The 19028-nt window shown below is 42.4% G+C and overlaps 1 protein-coding gene across 1 annotated transcript in view; it reads left to right on the forward strand.

Moving 5' to 3' along the window:
• The first annotated feature begins 147 nt into the window (after window positions 1-147).
• strip2 (striatin interacting protein 2) overlaps window positions 148-19028 on the forward strand; it is a 39545-nt gene continuing 20664 nt past the window's right edge. Inside the window, exons 1-9 of the mRNA XM_033040046.1 lie at window positions 148-608; window positions 7396-7465; window positions 9945-10019; window positions 10537-10671; window positions 11783-11903; window positions 12691-12759; window positions 13378-13484; window positions 17231-17358; window positions 18683-18865. Of these exons, the coding sequence (XP_032895937.1) occupies window positions 522-608; window positions 7396-7465; window positions 9945-10019; window positions 10537-10671; window positions 11783-11903; window positions 12691-12759; window positions 13378-13484; window positions 17231-17358; window positions 18683-18865 (975 nt within the window). The 5' untranslated portion in view covers window positions 148-521. The remainder of the gene's footprint in view (window positions 609-7395; window positions 7466-9944; window positions 10020-10536; window positions 10672-11782; window positions 11904-12690; window positions 12760-13377; window positions 13485-17230; window positions 17359-18682; window positions 18866-19028) is intronic.

The following is a 19028-nucleotide window of genomic DNA, read 5'->3' on the forward strand; positions in this document are numbered from 1 at the left end:
AAATAGAATATGATTTCAATAAATAAATCTATGTCGCTCTTCTAGGAGATTCTAACTGCATTTCGTTGTCTCTGTACTGTACACAGACAATGACAATTAAAGTTGAATCTGAATCTGATTCCAGCATCTGCAGTTCCTTCCTACACATTCTTCAAAGTAGACATGCAGGAAGAGAGTGTGGCAGAACTCTGGTCGGAAAGATGCGGCGAACTTCTTCAAAGTAGGCATGCAGCAAGAGAGAGTGTTGCTGATCGGAGAGATGGATTAGTAAACAGATATATACAGTACAATGAGCAAGAGAGCAAGCGTTGATGTTTCCCGCCTCGTCCGGGTCCAGTGTCGTTCTGCAGTGAGGAGCCCATCGCCGCCCTCCGCGGGACCGATCCAATCATGAATTGAAGCCTCCGCCATCTCCCGCCTTCACACGGAGACCGTCCAGTGGGCGATGGGTGGGCGGTGTCCCGTCCGCCGGTACTTGGTTACGACAAGTAACACTTCCCTGTCTCAGTGAGTGAGTGAGGATGGAGGCGGCGAGTCTGAGCGGGGGAAACGGTTCTTCCACAGCCCGGGCGAAGGAGCTCTTCCGAAACCAGCGCAAGGACTCGGAGGTACGTGCAAAGCTCAAGTTTGAAGGACGGAGTGGCGCCGCAGCAATGTCACTAGCGGCTAATTATAACCGCAGCAACTCTGGAGAGAGTATCAGCGGCTAATAATAAACTCAGCAATCCGGGAGCGGGTGTCAGCGGCTAATAATAACCACCTCCAAACAGTGCCACCCCGGGTCGTTCAACGCTGTAAAGGACCGTCGAAGCAGGACCGATGTGACAGGATACAGATCCAAACAACTTCTAAAAGTTGTATTAGATGTTCAGAGTTTACCGTAGCTCTTTAAACTAAAATCGGAGTGAGGCAAACATACAACATTTGTGAATTGATGGCATCTCAAGGTTTACTTTACAGCTGTCCCATGATAGTATGAATTAATATTTGTGGAAAAGTATGGAAATAAAGTTAATTAAATAATGTGAGCTGAAATATACTGTATCTGAAAAGTATATCCCTTCCTCTCTCCTACTCATTCCGTCGTGATTCTGGTAATGGGATATGGTGAAAATAGGCCTGTAGCAAATGTGGAGCGAGAGCTCTTGGTATTTTTGAGGCCACGAGAGAAGAAACAAGAAGATTAGACCTTTTGGACTCTCGAGATTACTGTGTCGTCCCACAAGATCAGGTTACATTTTTGCCTCAACATGATTTTGCTGTCCTAGATTTTTATCATTTGCCAGTCTGTTTTGAATGCATCCAATACTTGCCCTTCGGGTTAGGGAATTTCAAAACCTCTTTGCCGTCTAAGCGAAGCAATTCCTCTTCAATCTTAATCGTTAAAGTTCTTGTAAAGCTCTGATTCTACATTCCTTAGTCACAGAAACATCCTACCTCCTGTCGAGCCTGCTAACAACTTTGCACGTCTTGATGAACTCTCATTTGTGTAAACTAGACAGTAGAAGCCTAGTCCTGTCTGCTTATGACAGACCCACCATCTAGGAACAAATTTGGCGATTTTATGTTGAACATCCTCTCTAACGTGCATATCATTCTCTGGGTTCACAAACTCTAATATAATCTCCAAGAGTTCCTCTTAATTATAATTTTGAAAACAAGAAAAAATGCTGGAGCAATCAGGTAGCAATAGTGGAATGAGAACTAGAGTTAACATTTCGGGTTAAATATGCTTATTAGAATTAAAGGGAGAGAAAGTAAGTTAGCTCTAAGTTGCAGAGAGGTTAGGAGAGGGATGGATAGGACAAGGAATATATCAGTTTAGGGTGAGGTAAGGCTGAGTGATAAACCCCTGATGAAGCTATATGGTTGATTAATGAATGCATTTAGAGAGAAAATGAAAGGGCATGTAAAATCTATGAAATATAGGTTAGAGCAACAGTGGCATGGGAGTTAGTCCTTCGTTTTATGGTTTTTAATTGTTTGTAATAGATTTTTGTTCATGAGTTCTCATGTACAGCACTTTGTGGCAACTGCAGTTGTTTAAAGTGCTTTATAAATAAAGTTATTATTATTATTATTATTATTAGTGTAGCTGACTCACAGTTTGTGACCCGGGTTTGATACTGACCTCTGATGCTGTCTGTGTGGAGTCTGTAACTACATGGGATGCTCCAGCTTACTCCCGTGGTCCAATGCCAGCTGAGTGATAGGTTAGTAGGTTACTGTAAACTATCACTGTTGTAGCTGGGTGATAGGAGAATTAAATCATGGCGGTGTTGATGGTATTTGAGAGGGAATAGGTTAAAGGGAAATAACTAAGGGTATAGGGTTGCTGGTATAGATTTAATGGAGCAAATGGTCTTTTCCTGTGTTGGAAGAACAAAAGTACCCAACAGAAGATAGACACAAAATGTTGGAGTAACTCAGCCGGGCAGGCAGCATCTCTGAATAGAAGGAATGGGTGACGTTTTGGGTCGAGACCCTTCTTCAGACTTATCCAACAGGCATCAGGTCAGGCAGCATCAGTAAAGAAGGAAAAAGTAATAACCTACATTAAAACTATCTAGGTTCATTGCAAACAGAAAAAGCGAGTCACTTGAAATTGTTGACTTGTTTCCTGACAGAAGACATGGCCAGATGGAAGATGTGGTTGGAATGTGCAGCGTGCCACAGATAGATGAGTCAGAGTGGATATAGGCTGGAGAATTAAAGTGACCGGTCACTGGAAGCTCAGGACTGCCTCTAAAGTGCTCCGCAACATAAAGTGCTTCAACATATAATTGCAGTTAAACATATTTAAACTTGCATTGAAATCCTCCAACAATGAAGGTAAAATATTGTTTGCTTGCCACACCTGTATGGTCACTTTCGGTGATGTTTGCACTAGGACATTCAGATCCTGTTGAACATCATCAACAAATACTCTCTTGAGTATATACAGGAGAGAGCAAATTGACTGGTTGCATCACGGCCTAATTCGGCATCTTGAACGCCTAGGAACAAAGAAGATTACAAAAGGTAGAGAACACTGCCCACTACATCATGAGTACTGTCCTTCCCACCATTGAAGGGATCTCTGGGAGGCACTGCCTCAAAAAGGCAGCCAGCATCATCAGAGACCCACACTACCCTGGTCACACTTTTATTTCACTCCTGCTATCAGGAAGAAGGTATAGGATACTGAAAACTGACGTCCAGATTCCGGAACAGCTTATATATGTGTGTGTGTGTGTGTTATTTTTGATGTCATTTAATATGGTATTTACAATGTTTATGTACCTATTGTGCAAGTAGGGATTTCATTGTTATGTTTCGGAACATATGGCAAAACATTCTTTACATCAAGTAATGAGTGTAGGCTGCATTCTGACAAAGGCAATTGGGTTCTGTTCTAACCAGAAAACTTGGCAGAACAGGGAGATTCACTCTCTGCTAAAATCTAGATCTGAGGATTTCAAGTCGTATGACCCTGCATTGATAAGAAGGCCAAGGATAATCTTTGCAAGGCTATCAGGGATGCCAAGAGAGATCTTGCATTCCAATTCAATCAAACAGATGGCTGGGCCAGGGTCTGAGTACCAAGGTGGGCTATGAACTGAAATGGGGAGAGATTTCAAGCAAAGATGCCTTACTACCAAGTGACTCGATGCCTTTTACCCTGTTCTGAAGAGGCAGACAAGGGTGGAGGCATGCCCCCATTCCTTACTGGCTCTATCCCATGCATCTTGGTAAGTCAGATCTGCTTTCACAAGGATAAACTCTTGAAAAGCAGCCAGCCCTGGATGAAGTCCCTAATTTGTTCTCATTCTGTTTTTCTTGTTATCAATCTCCGAGTCAGTCTTTGCTGAATTCTAAAACATTCTCTATTGTCAGTTTACTTTTTTTCTCTTGCAACTTTACAAACTTTTTCCTTTGATTTGATATAATCTTTACTTTCTCCTAAGTCTTGTTAAGCTGAGTATGTACAACATTTTCCGTTGTATTTCAGATTTCTAGTTCCAGTAGGTATTCTGGATTTGGTGTTTCTCCTCTTGCATGCCTATTTTTACCCATCTTGGCTTTCACACAAATCTTTAAACCATTTTCAACTCTCTTCTGTACTCTATTTGTTTCTCAGTCCCTTTCTCTTCACTCTATTTTCATTCCTCCTGTGCTTCATGCTCTCTTTCATATCATGCTCTCTTTCATCACTCGGACGTCCTCTGAGCGAGGGCTATATGTATGTAGTGATGTTTGTATTTAATATATGAACCACTGTTGTAAAATGTTAGTACCTCCACCAATGTAAAGCACTTTGGCCAATGAGAGTTGTTTTTTAAATGTGCTATATAAATAAAAGTGACTTGATATTGTCTATCAACTCTTTTTATAAATATGTGTGGGTCATTGTCCTACCCGTTTCATATTTCTACTCTAAGAATAATAGGTTGGAGACTGTTCAATTATTACAACATCACCATGAATCTCATGCATAAACCAGAAGATTGAAGCTTGAAAAATGCACACAATACAAAAAATGGTCTAACCATTAAGTCTACATACATAAAATGCCTTTTCAACTCAAATCTCTGTTCTAAACAAACTTGTTTTAAAAGCGCAATTGTAACAACTCTGCAAATATTTGCAGTATTTTCCATTTTGATTTAATGTGGTTTGAAGCACTGTACAACAGCTCCCATTATAACATCATGCAATAAAAATCAAAATTTTGGACACCAAGTTGAACAATACACATGCAGAATATTGCACATGACGTTATTCACTAATTAGGATTTCAATGAATATATATATATTTATTATATATATAATATGCCTGAGTATGCACCATTTGATACTGTTTAATGAATACCACAAGGCCAGCAAACAGTATTTACAACAAGTATTACTGCACATTTGGGAATCCAGAAGCATTAGCTAATGTCAGTCCCAGTATCTGGGATACAAGTCCAGTAAAATTATCAATGGCTTTGGGTTCATGCATGCATACACGCATTCATTCACATGCACCCACACACATGAAATACTAAATTAAATACAGCCAGAAAGGCCATATTCATTTGCATGTGCGTACATTGTCATATTCTCAATCACAGTCATACATTTTAGAATAATACTAATGCTCACCATTATGTAACCTACCTTGTATTGTGTCAGATGATCGTTTATTGTCTATGGAGCCTGGGTGCAATGCTCAATGTTGGTTATGCTTTCAGTCAACACTTCAGTCAATCCTTCTGTCACTCTTTCCCCATTGCTCTGCAGGTTATGTGTTTTTTATCCAAATCCCCATTGGAATATACAACAGAGAAGTCTGCACACTCCTTCAGCAAATTTCAAAGGCTCAGTTCTGAGGGTCAGGTGGTCCAAATCCACCAGATTTCCTTCAATGAACACTCGTGACAAGATTTTTTTTTAATGACAGTCCAGAAGTTTCAGTCAGACATATTTGGTGGATTTTAGTCAGATGATCGTGTCATCAGATCATTTGTTGATGCCTCTGGATTTCTAATCTAGGAACATAACCATCAGTGTGAAGAAGAGTCTCGACCCGCAAAGTCACCAATCATGTTCTCCGTGGATGCTGCCTGACCCTTTGAGTTACTCCAGCATTTTGTATCTTTCCTTGGTAAAGCAGCATCTGCTTCTTCTTGTTTCAACATATACACTACATAATTGTGTCTGTGTAAGTTAAAACCTACTCTGATTTTGCTCTCCGTTTCTGACCTTGGTAAAATGTTCCTGTTTCAATAGCCTTTGTACAGAAGAGAAAGAAGAGTTGAATGAGGTAGATGTACCTGAAACATAGTTGGGAGCAGCAGATGGGGTTGCTGACCCATCTCCCACTGAACATTTTGCATCCACTTGGAGTTAACGGCTTGTGGTTGCCAGCTCATTCATGGCTTGTTTTGTGCAGAAATTGTTGTTACTAAAGGCAAGTTTGAGTTACTGTTAGTTCTTGATGGAGATCCTAAAGATGGTGACGTGTGTGGGATGGAAACCTGCAGCAAGAGCAGACAACCTTCCACCAGAGGAGTGTTGAGTGGGTTTCAAATATACATGGTAGCCAACTTCATGAAGAAAACATGGTGAGACCAAATCTGGAGTATGGTGTACAATTTTGGTCGCCCAATTATAGGAAGGATGTCAACAAAATAGAGAGAGTACAGAGGAGATTTACTAGAATGTTGCCTGGGTTTCAACAACTAAGTTACAGAGATAGGTTGAATAAGTTGAATAAGTTAGGTCTTTATTCTCTGGAGCGCTGAAGGTTAAGGGGGGACTTGATAGAGGTCTTTAAAATGATGAGAGGGATAGACAGAGTTGACGTGATCAAGCTTTTCCCTTTGAGAATAGGGAAGATTCAAACAAGAGGACTTGACTTCAGAATTAAGGGACAGAAGTTTAGGGGTAACATGAGAGGGAACTTCTTTACTCAGAGAGTGGTAGCGGTGTGGAATGAGCTTCCAGTGGAAGTGGTGGCGGCAGGTTCGTTGGTATCATTTAAAAATAAATTGGATAGGCATATGGATGAGAAGGGAATGGAGGGTTATGGTATGAGTGCAGGCAGGTGGGACTAAGGGAAAAAAGTTGTTCGGCACGGACTTGTAGGGCCGAGATGGCCTGTTTCCGTGCTGTAATTGTTATATGGTTATGTTGTATCTAAATCTTTGTAGTTCCATAGACGGTATTTATACCTTATGTGTAATGTCCCTGAGAAGCATTTTAAATGATCTTAGGACAAGAAGAGGCCATTTGTGCCTTTGAATTTATTCTGCCATTCACTCTGTCATAGTTGATCTATACCTCATCTCTGTTTACTCATCTTTATTTCTCTCGTTTAATATCCTTACCCAACTAAAATTGATCAACCATAATTTCTGTGGATCTAATAGTGCTGAGTAGCTGAAGTACACTGTGTAACACTAATGAAGTTTGAATGATCTAGAATGATTCTTGGTAGACAAAAATGCTGGAGAAACTCGGCGGGTGCGGCAGCATCTATGGAGCGAAGGAAAGAGGCAACGTTTTGGGACGAAACCCTTCTTCAGACTGACCAAATGATCCTTGACTGGTCACCATAGGTTTCAGTGAGCCAGTTTCGAGAATCCTTCTCTGGAGATCACGTAGATTGGTTGGAGTGGACAAGGCAGTAATCCTCCTGTGCAAATATCAATCAGGTGACACAAATGCAATTGATGCGATGAGAAATGATGGTCAAAGATGCTCAGCAATTCATCTGTTTGCCAAAATGCAATCCTGCACAGATGTTTTCTCACTGAGTTATAGCTATAGTTGAATGCATTTGTTGTGGTTAGGATACTTTTAAGTATTAAAAATAGAGATAACGATGAACTGAAACCAGTTGATTTATCCCCTTGCCTTTGTTTTCAGAGTTCTGTGGATTTCCCAAACGTAGAGTTTGAATATGGAGATTCAGACACCATTGTGGCAGAGTTGTCAGGTAAGGTGCATTGGTCTCTGAATTTTAGTGAATTAACCAATGGCAGGTTCTGCATTAAATGTGGTTATTTGTCTATGTTCCTACTTAATGAAGTCACGCCAACTGTGATCATCTCATAATCACTGAATGGTTAGATTAAAGAAAAAACTCTTCTTGTGAGAAGTTGATCTAAGAGTTTGATCCAGTGGGAGTTTTGATGAAAAGTCAACGACCCAAAGATTTACATTTATATAACTGCCTGTTCTTGTGTAAGTCATTGCAAATGACTTTTAGAAGTTGCCCCCGTAGTTGTTGAATATTGCTAAAGGGCCACATAACTAGAGAATAGCAATGGGAATTGATAAAGCCTTGTGCAAACCAGAGCAGACTTACTTAGTGTGGGAGGGGAAGCCTTTACAAGAGATGTGTGGTCTTTGGTCAGGTAGGTGGAATGGAAGATGAGGCCAGTGCTCTGCATTTGGTTAGCGTGCTGGTAGCTACAACAGAGGATCTCGTGAACTACAGTCACAGTATTGTTGGTCACTTTGTGTTAAAGACTTTGATTATGTGAGAACTTTGTGCACAGTCGTAGGGGGCAATTCCAAACATATTAAGCAGCAGAATGAATATTATAGATACTTAATGTGCAGCACTCTCTTGGGAGTTGCACAAATTCATCAGCTTCAGCCCGATAAAAATCAGTTGAGCACAGAAATGTTTACGCAGTATAACTGATAATTTATTGTATTATTGTTTATTGTATATTTATTAGTTGCGTTATTGCGTTTATGTGCCTATAAAGCTGCAGCAAGTAAGAATTTAATTGTTCCGATCCCGGTGCTTATGGCAACAAAACACTCGTAATTATTGACTCTTGAAGGGTTCAAGGGAGCACAATGTCCCAGCCAATAGAGGAGGACCAATAAAGAATTGAGAGTTTGAGTTGGGAGTGGAGGCCAAGGATGTGGATGCAGAGTCAACCAACCCGTTCTAAACTGCTCAGATTGCATCAGACCCAATCCAGCAGAGCGGGAATTGTTCAACTAATTTTCAGGGTCAGGGTGTCACCAAGGCTGGAATTCATTGGCAGTCTTTAGTTGTATTGAGGAAGTAACGCCTTCAAAAGTTTTTTTTCTCTTTGTAGCAATTTGTTGCTGTGCCTTGCTTGGTTGCTTTAGAGGGTAGATAAGAATCAACCCTTTTCAGACATCAGTCCGAAGAAGGGTCTAGACCTGAAATGTTGCCTCTCCATTCCCTCCCCTAAGGCCGTCTGACCCGCTGCGTTCCTCCAGTACTTTTTTTTTTTTTTGCACCAGATTCCAGCATTTGCAGTCTCTAGTGTCACTAAGAATCAGCTTTGTTGATATAAGATTGAAGTTACATTGATCAGACCAGATGTGGACAGGTGATTAATTTCCTAGAGGACATGAGTGGATTTCATGACAGCACAACAAATCTACAGCTCATTCCACCATGGTTTGATCATGACTGATACAACTCTATATTTCTACATTTGCCCCATATCCTATAATGCTTTTGATGAACAGAGGTCTATTTATCTCAGATTTATGTTAGCTGACCTGACATTTGTGTTTAGTTTAGAGATGCAGCGTGGAAACAGGCCCTTCAACTCACCGTGCCCGCACATAATAGCGATATCAGTACACTAGCACTATCCTACACACTAGGGGTAAGTTTTACCAAAGCCAATTAACCTACAAACCTGTAATCTTTGGAGTGTGGGAGGAAACTGGAGCACCCGGAGAAATCCCATGCGGTTACAGGGGCAAGGTACAAACTCTGTACAGACGGTACCTGCAGTCAGGATCAAACCTGGGTCTCTGGCACAGCAACTCTACAACTGCGGTGTTTATGGAAGAGAGTCCTAAATTTCTACCTTCTTCTCTGTGTAGAATTTCTTTGTAAATTTTGTCCTTGAAGCTTGTCCAAGTCCTCTTCTAATGCTCCATGTGCTTCAGAAAAAAATCATCCATGCACCTCCATATCTTAAGGTTTTAAATCCCAGAGAATTCAACAATTCTCACAATGTTACCTTCAGAGTCTAGGAAATATTTTGATAAATCTGCACTCTATACATCCCAAGATCAAAATATCCTTCTGAGGTGTGGTGCTAAAAACTGTACAAAGTGCTTAAGATGTGATCTAACCAGGATTTTCCATAGCTTTATATAACTTCTATCCCGAATCCTCCCAGATATATAAGCCCAGCTTTTCATTTTTTATCTTTCTCTGCCATTTTAATGATCTATGTAGTAGACGCTGACCATTTCCCCACCTCCACTCTTTAAATCTCCAAAGCAAACAACCTTACAATTGCCAGCACTGAATTCCGCTTGTTGCAGATTTGCCTATTTGCTTAATTTGTTGATATCTTTCTACAGTTTTTAAATTGCAGTTATTTTACCTAAATTAATTTGAGTTATTATTCAGCATTATTTTTTTTTTATCCATGCTGTACATTTCTTCTCTTTTTCTACAGAGCTGTACAGTTACACCGAAGAGCCTGAGTTTGCCATTAACAGCGATTGCTTCGAAGAGGATTTTGCTATTCATGGTAACTGACATTTGCGAGGAACAGCATTGGGACTTCTGCTTCATTACTTCTTAAGTTTGAACAGGATTTTGATGGTCCATAAATCTCTGAAGTAGGAGGGAGAAACCTGGCTTTGGCGATAACATTTTATATTTTAAATTATAAATGACGTTTACTAGAATGGCACCAGAGAAGCTTACGGTGGTGGGGGTGGGGGTGCAGAGAGTGGGGAAAAAGGTTCAGGGAATAAATTGTAATATTTTCTAATGTATAACCATGAAGGACATTGGGTAGAAGATGTGGCTATTTTAAGCATTTGGACAGGGGTAATAATTTGGAAGGATCCCTCCCACATTTATTTTGTTTCTTTACAGTGTTCTTAAGTCCCTGCAGATTCAGCGATCGGTTTGTTCCTCTGGGAAATGGACTGAACCAGAGCTGAACCTGACAAGGGTATTGGGCCCCCTGGATATGAAGGGAGTTGAGGGATGTGAATGTTAGCGTCTGTGTGATTTTAATGCCTGGTGTCTATTTCCAGGGAAAGGCAGGAAATGGGTAGAAATGGAAGAGACTGAACATAAGACCTACTTAATGAGGCTGCTGGATGGACTGGATGTAATAAACCGAGAGAAAAGACTTAAGTTTGCCAGAGCCATTCTTTACCTGGCCCAAGGTAACGAGCAATTTGCCAGTATAACTCTCTTCCAAGAGCTTTCCCTCCCATTAATAATGTTCTGTAACATCAACCCAGTGGGGAAAATGACCTGGTAGATGGGATTTAACCATCTGGAATGGAGTTTTAACTCTGCACAAGGAAAACACATTGGGGGCAAGTTACAGAGGCCAATTAACCTACAAACCCAAACGTATTTGGGATGTGGGAAGAAACCAGAGCATCTGGAGAAAACCCATGCAGTCATGATGAGAACTTGCAAACTCCACACAGACAGCACCTGAGGTCAGGATCAAACCCGGGTCTCTGCCACTGTAAAGCAGCAGCTATGCCACTGTGCAATTTCATTTTGTTCCCAAGTCATATACAATATTTAAAAATCTGCACTGTTTCTTTTACTTATCCACCTCAGTCAAACTCATCATTCAACATCAAGTGCAGACATGGTCTTACACTGAACTGCTGGCATGGTTATGAACTTGAAGATAACTGCCACAGTCTGAGTCACACCATGACTTAAAAAGTGTTTTTAGATTAAATTTCCTCCCTGTATGACAAATTGATTTAGTTACATGCCACAGTGCGCAAGCAAAATATCTTCCAAGAAAACCGTTGGCAAGAATCTATTTAGTTATTTCCTATAACACTCTCTCTCACTCCTAGTCAGAAACACGAATGCTTAAATTCATCTTCACACCCTATAACCCACCCATGTCATAAATCCATGTGGATGGAGGGCAGGGGATGATCTGATAACATGGGGCTGGGTTGTCCCTATTGTTGGTGGCCAGTTGGAGCCCCAACAAAGCAGGTCTCCGTGTACCACTAATCGCCAGACTAACACGCTTGGTATTGCGTAGAATGGTCCACTGTAGTGGCGACAGTGGAAACTCCTGCCTGTTTTGTCCATGGCTTGAAAGCTGTTGGCGCTCATCTCCGGTACTGGACTGGATATTGGTTTCTCTGCCAATTGCCACTCTCTTCCTGTGACAAAGATATCATTTCCAAAACACCAGCTTCTTCCCTGCCCCCATCTCATTACCCAAGAACGCAGTAGAATGCATTCTCTTTCATCATGTACCTGACCTGTTGGTTTTGATGTTCCCTGCAGGTGTGTTTGAAGACTGCTACACAGAGCCCGAAGTGGTGCACTGGGCCCGTTACAATGTCTTCCTTCTCTATGAAATGGGCACATTTGGGGCATTGGTAGAATTACTCAATATGGAGATTGAGTAAGTAAGGAAAATACCGAGAACCTATAACATTTCTTTGAATGTACAATGGATTTATGTTTTGTTCTAGTGATAGACATATCAAGGAGTAGGGGGTTGTTTAAAACACCTTAATGATACAAAAAAATTATGATACCTTAATGATACTGAAACAAAAAATCACTAAGCAGAAAAAATCAGTAGTTTCATGTAGAAACTGTGATTAATAATTGAAGTTTAACGACTGCCTTGTTCAAAGATTGATTCTACCTACATGTAATCTCCATATAATTTCTTTATCTCCTACCAACTCCATTTTTAGTTTAGAGATAGTTTAGAGATACAGCATGGAAACAGGCTCTATGGCCCACCGGGTCCACGCCCACCATCAATTACCCATACATTAGTTCCATGTTACCCCACTTTTGCATCCTACGCACTAGGGGCAATTTACATAAGTCAATTAACCTACAAACCTGCACGTCTTTGAAATGTGGGGGTGGAAACCGAAGCTCCCGGAGACAGCCCACGCAGTCACATGCAGAACGTAGGTAGAAATTAGCAAGGACTTTGTATCAATTTCTCTCTCTTGACAGGGTCAGGAGGACATAAACCTCACGATTGGGTCATGTGATAGGATGAATCAAATAAAAGAGTGTTTGATATGCTGAATGGCCTCCCTTGTGAACTGACTGGTTGAGATTGGGTGGAAAAAAAACCAAAGCATGTACCCGAGACAAGTTTATAACTGTCACCTTGTGAATTGAAGCATGCAGTTAAATGTAAATATGATTGTGTTTTCATGCAGTAACAGCCAAGCATGTAGCAGTTCCCTGAGGAAGCCAGCCATCTCCCTTGCTGATAGCACTGAGCTGAGGTAAGGTTTTGCACGCCTTTGAATTCAAAGTTCTCGTCTGCATTTGTTTCTGTATGATGAACTGTGGTGTCTGCTCGATGTTATATCTGATCACATTGGTGTCACTGGCAACATGGGCTCTGCAGAAGCATGTCCTCCTTCTGGTTTACATATGGTCCTGGTCATTGCATTGCATCTTCCTGCTCTTGTTCGCATGTACCAGAACTCTTCCCATGAAAAGGTGGCATTGTGCAGTCAGGCAGACTTTGCTATTTTGGCCAAATCCACTTTCTAAACGACAGCCCACAGACTGCCCAATGAGTGTTGCAGCCCAATGAGTGTTGCAGGTTATCTAATCCAGCAAGTCCTCATCTGTGAATGTTGATTTTTTTTTGTCTGAATAATGGAACATTATTGACCCAGATGCCGAGGATGAGTTTCCTTCCCTGGCCATTTACTTTGCACATTGATGTTGTTCCTTGTAAACCAAAATATGAAAATACTTGCATTCTTGCTGGGTGTTGATTCATTTGTTTTGCCTCCTAACCTTGATAGTCCTAGCTTCTGCTCCCATTCTTGCTGTTTATGTGGTGCCATATCTGTAAAGCTTGCAAATCTCGTCCGTTGCTGCTGTTGCAGGGTGCTGCTGAACATTATGTACCTGATGATGGAGATAATGCGCAGGGAGGTGGAAGATGATAAACCAGAGTGGAGTTTGGCAAGAGATGGATTCAGAAATGAATTAAGTGAGTCTGACCTCTTTGGCTTAGGGATGTAATTAAAACTATTGCATGACCTTCAATTCATTTCATCGCTGCAGTTATCTTGAAAGAAAAATGGCTTGTTTTTTTAAATCGGCTATCGTTCACAATCTCAGGGCATTCAAAATGCCTTGCAATTAATGAAGAACCTCAGATCTATGATCATAAGTGATAGGAGTAGAATTAGGCCATTCAGCCCATCAAGTCTACTCCGTCATTCAATCATGGCTGATCTATCTCTCCCTCCTCACCCCATTCTCCTGCCTTCTCCCCATAACCTCTGACACCCGTACTAATCAAGAATCTATCTATCTCTGCCTTAAATATATCCACACACTTTGCCTCCACAGCCTTCTGTGGCATAGAATTCCACACATCATCACTGTTGCATTCTGGAAAACCAGCCAACTTGTGTACAGCATTCATCAATAAAAGCCTAGACAGTAGGTGTATGTGAAAAAATTATCTCTGAACCTCATGTATCAAAACTTTTCATTATTTTGCAAATATTTTATAGGTTTCTACCCAAGCTATTTCTTAGCAAGAAAAAGGTGACTCCGGCTATTCAACCATTCCTAATTGGCATGTTTGTACAATTCTAGTATTACCCTTTATTTGTTAACTGGTATGAACTGTTAGATAAACCAAGCAGCAGTTATCAATGAAATAAGATTACAATGGGCCTCCTCTCTTTCCCAGCTATCTTCCCCCGACTCCATCAGTCTGAAGAGTCCCAACCTGAAACATCATTTGTCCATTCCCTCCACAGATGCTGCCTCACCTGTTGACATCTTCCAGCTCTTTGTTTTTTGCCCAAGATTCCAAAATCTGCAATTTCTTGTGTCTTCATTGAATTACCAGTTAGAGTGTATGATAAATCTTGAGAGAAGTGGCATACCTCTCTTGAGATAATCTTGAGTGGCGCAGCGGTAGAGTTGCTGCCTTACAGCGCCAGTGACGTGGGTTCAATGCTGACCACGAGCGCTGTCTGTACGGAGTTTGTATGTTCTCCCTGAAACAATGTTGGTTTTCTCCAGGTGTTTCGGTTTCCTCCCACTCCCAGAAGACGTGCAGGTTTGTAGGTTAATTGGCTTGGGTAAAATTGTATATCATCCCTTGTGTCAGAGAGTCATAGAGTGATACAGTGTGGAAACAGGCCCTTTGGCCCAACTTGCCCTCACCGGCCAACATGTCCCAGCTACAAGCCTGGGCAGGCTAGATGCAGGAAAAATGTTTCCCATGTTTGGAGGAGGGGTCACAATTTACGAATAAGGTGTAGGCTATTTAGGACTATGATGAGGAAAAACATTTTCATCCAGAGAGTTGTGAATCTGGAATTCTCTGCCACAATGCAGTGGAGGCCAATTCACTGGATGTTTCAAAGAGTTAGTTTTAGCTCTTAGGGCTAACGGAATCAAACGATATGGATTAAAAAGCAGGAATGGGGTACTGATTTTGGATGATCAGCCATGATCATATTGAATGGCGGTGCTGGCTCGAAGGGCCATATGGCCTACTTCTGCACCTATTTTCCATGTTTCTATGTCCCACCTGTGGTGTGTTGGATACTGCTAGTGTACAGGGTGATTGCTGGTCGGCGCGGACTTGGTGCGCCAAAGGGCCTATTTCCGCGATGTATCTCTAAAGTCTAAAGTAAAGGTTCATTTCCAGGATGTCGAAAAGTTGGAATGACGGTTGTGGGGTGGGGATTAATGGTGAATTTTGAGCACTTTTGAAGATTAAGTAAAAGTGAAAAAGCAAATATTAGAATTTGGACACCAAGTTGCTGGAAGTGCGGAGGTCAGTAGGTCAAGTTAGCATCTTCGGAGAAATTACAAGTTATTACAGGGTTACAGGGTTTCCTTTATTGTCATTCAGACCGAAGTCTGAACGAAATTTCGTGCCTGCAGTCATACATACATACAATACAATAAAAAAACAACAATAAACACATATTAACATCCACCACAGTGAGTCCACATAGCACCTTCTCACTGTGATGGAGGCAAAAGTCTTAGGGCTGCAGTCTCTTCCCTCCTCTTCTCTCTCTTATTCATTGGATGTGAGTCTGGGCTCTTTAAAGGATGTGTTGTCTGATTTCTAATTGTAGCTACACATTCAAAACGTTGGTATTTTGCTGCTTCACTCACAATACTGTGAGCTCCAGTATTTCATTATGTTTGTTTTAATTTGTTTTATATGCCAACTTTCTAATATTTGCTGTTTGCCCTTTCCTGTTTCTGCTAAGCCTTGATGTGAGTGAGGTGAGGGATTGAGGTGGTGTGTGTGGATGCAGGGCTGTGTTCGTGGTCGGGGTGTGGGATCAATGTGTGAAAGGGAAATGGGAAACTGTGTCAACTGGTTAAAAATAAATATCAGGTTCTCACTGCTGGGATCTAGTCCAGTTCCATCATTAGTAGAACAAGCAATGCTCTGGATTTTCTGCCCGACAATAGTCGTATTCCCTGAGGTATTGACCCAGAAATCTGTGTGGACACTTTGGAAAGACATAACCAGAGAACAATGCTGGAAGCAGAAATGTAAAATCGCCACAAATAAACCCATTTGAGAAGTTTATCCAGAGCAGTGGAACAGGGAGCAGTAAAGACAAGAAGCATTGATCCATTTAAGGGGAAGTTCTTGAACACCTGAGGAAAGTGGGTGTGGAAGGATGTGTGAAAAATGTAATGAAGAGGCGTAAGAGGAGGTTGGTATGGAGGATTAAAACCCTGAGTGAACTAGTTTATCCACACAGCCTGTTTTCTGGTGTAGATCCTGTGTGTATGCTGCTGTGAAATGGGAAACATGTTCCAGCCAGGAATTATTTCAAAAATAAATTAAAACGTTACCAATCTGGTCTTCTTGCAGGTGTAAATATGGTCAGTGTTCCTGTATTAGGGATGGAGAAATCAGTGCAGGCACCCACTCCTGACTATTACTCAGTTGCCTTTGTTTGGTAGATATACCCTGTGGTGAATGGCTTGGTGACACTGTCTGACTAACCCCCAACATGCACAGTTGCTGCATTGGTGCGATGCTAGCACCATATGTCAGCATGATTCAGGGCCTGGTGCATATCGGGAGCTGAGCTCTAGTGATGATGCATACATTCAGCAGATGTATCGAGTGGCAGTGAACTGACAGCTCCCCCTAGTCCAGCATCTCAGTAGCCTGCTCGGAGCTTTTACGCTGCCTTACTACTGCTGGATAAACACACGGTGTGCTTCAGGTGGAAATTTACATAGCTTTCACCTTTTTCCGGGTTTCTGAAATCTCCTGCTCCAAACCATCCTGTGAGTCTTCAGCTACCACTGAGCAAATGCTGAGGGTGGTGTGAGGAGTTTGTTGCAGAGGTTGACCTCGGCTATTTTCTTCATGTAAATGTGTCCCATGTTCAGTTTGTCCAGGGAGTGTGTTCTTGAGGGTGCCGACCAGTCAGTATCTGATTGAATGGCAGAGATGGTTTCAGCCTCCAGGGTACACAAAAATGCTGGAGAAACTCAGCGGGTGCAGCAGCATCTATGGAGCGAAGGATTTCCTTCGCTCCATAGATGCTGCTGCACCCGTGAGTTTCTCCAGCATTTTTGTGTACCTTTGATTTTCCAGCATCTGCAGTTCCTTCTTAAACGTTTCAGCCTCCAGTATCTATGACCAGGGTTATTCTTGGCTGACCTAGGTTTTTTCTCAGAGAGTTAACACTGTTCTATGTTGAATTCTATTCTGTTCCTTAGGTTCCCCAGTGTATAACGGGGAGCCCTTTGCGATCCTCCTCTTCTCCCTTGTGAACAAGTTCTGCTGTGGGAATGCTCCGCACTGCCCCATTAAGAAGGTGCTGTTGCTCCTCTGGAAGACAATTTTGGTGAGTCTCAATCCTTAAACCTTACTTGATACATACCAAAAAAAAAACTAGTAATTTAAAAAAAAATGTGAAGTCTAAGGAAGTGTCTTATCATTTATTACCCTCACTTAAATGCCCTTGAAGGTCGTGGTGCACTTATCTGCTGTAGTCAGTGGTGAAGGTGTTTGCACAGTGATGCGAGGGAGTGCTATGAGGTTCTGGCCATATATGTTGTGGTCTTTGGGACCCCCATGCAGCTGGTGATTCCCGTTGGGATGTGGTTCCATCCGTGTCGTCGTGCTCCGGCTCGGTTACCAAACTGCTGTCATTGACACGTTGACTCGAGCAGCTATTAGGCTGTGGTTGGCATCACTGCCAAGATGGCCCCAGTCTTGTGTTTGCCATGCAATCATTTACATGCATCCTCCAGCAGGGTAGCAGGGAACCAGCACCATTCTTGCCACTGTGCTCTCCAATCCTTCCCTTCCCTTCCCCTGGACCCAATTGAACGATGCCTCTGTCAACCCTGTCACGATTAAGTAAAAAACATAGAGTTAAAGTTGATTGTTACATAGAAACATAGAAAATAGGTGCAGGAGTAGGCCATTCGGCCCTTCGAGCCTGCACCGCCATTCAATATGATCATGGCTGATCATCCAACTCAGTACCCTGTACCTGCTTTCTCTCCATACCCCCTGATCCCTTTAGCCACAAGGGCAACATCTAACTCCCTCTTAAATCCAGCCAATGAACTGGCCTCAACTACCTTCTGTGGCAGAGAATCCCACAGATTCACCACTCTCTGTGTAAAAAATGATTTTCTCATCTCGGTCCTAAAAGACTTCCCTATTATCCTTAAACTGTGACCCCTTGTTCTGGACTTCCCCAACATCGGGAATAATCTTCCTGCATCTAGCCTGTCCAACCCCTTAAGAATTTTGTAAGTTTCTATAAGATCCCCCCCTCAATCTTCTAAATTCTAGCGAGTACAAGCCGAGTCTATCCAGTCTTTGTTCATATGAAAGTCCTGCCATCCCAGGAATCAGTCTGGTGAACCTTCTCTGTACTCCCTCTATGGCAAGAATGTCTTTCCTCAGATTAGGAGACCAAAACTGTACGCAATACTCTCACCAAGACCCTGTACAACTGCAGTAGAACCTCCCTGCTCTTCTACTCAAATCCTTTTGCTATGGGCCTCGTAGCAAAACAATATGGGCCACCTATTGTTAGAAGTATTCATTAACATGTGTGCCATTATATTGGTCCAGCTGTCACAGTTGGCGTCTGAACTTGAGGCTCATGGGTGGTTCCGGACAAATGATTGCCAACGTTTCTTTGCTCTCAGTTCTGTCTTGGAGGGTTTGAGGAGCTGCAGGAACTGAAAATGGAGAAGCGAGAGCAGCTGGGCCTCCCTGCACTGGCGGAGAACAGTATTGAGGTGATGCGCACGCTGCGAGCTGCCTCTCCCCCAGCCTCAGCCATGGACCTGCTGGAGCAGCAGCAGAGGCGAGGACGCAGAGGCCGACGGGTGAGGGTGGGGATGGCTGGGTGGGGGTGAGGGTGGGGATGGCTGGGGGGGTGAGGGTGGGGATGGCTGGGGGGGATGGCTGGGGGGGGGATGGCTAGAGGAGGGGGTGCAGGTGGGGAGTATGCGGCCGGCTGGGGTTGGGGGTGGGTTCACTAGGGTTGAA

This window comes from Amblyraja radiata, chromosome 21 (assembly GCF_010909765.2).
Source record: "Amblyraja radiata isolate CabotCenter1 chromosome 21, sAmbRad1.1.pri, whole genome shotgun sequence".
NCBI classification, from domain to species: Eukaryota; Metazoa; Chordata; class Chondrichthyes; order Rajiformes; family Rajidae; genus Amblyraja; species Amblyraja radiata.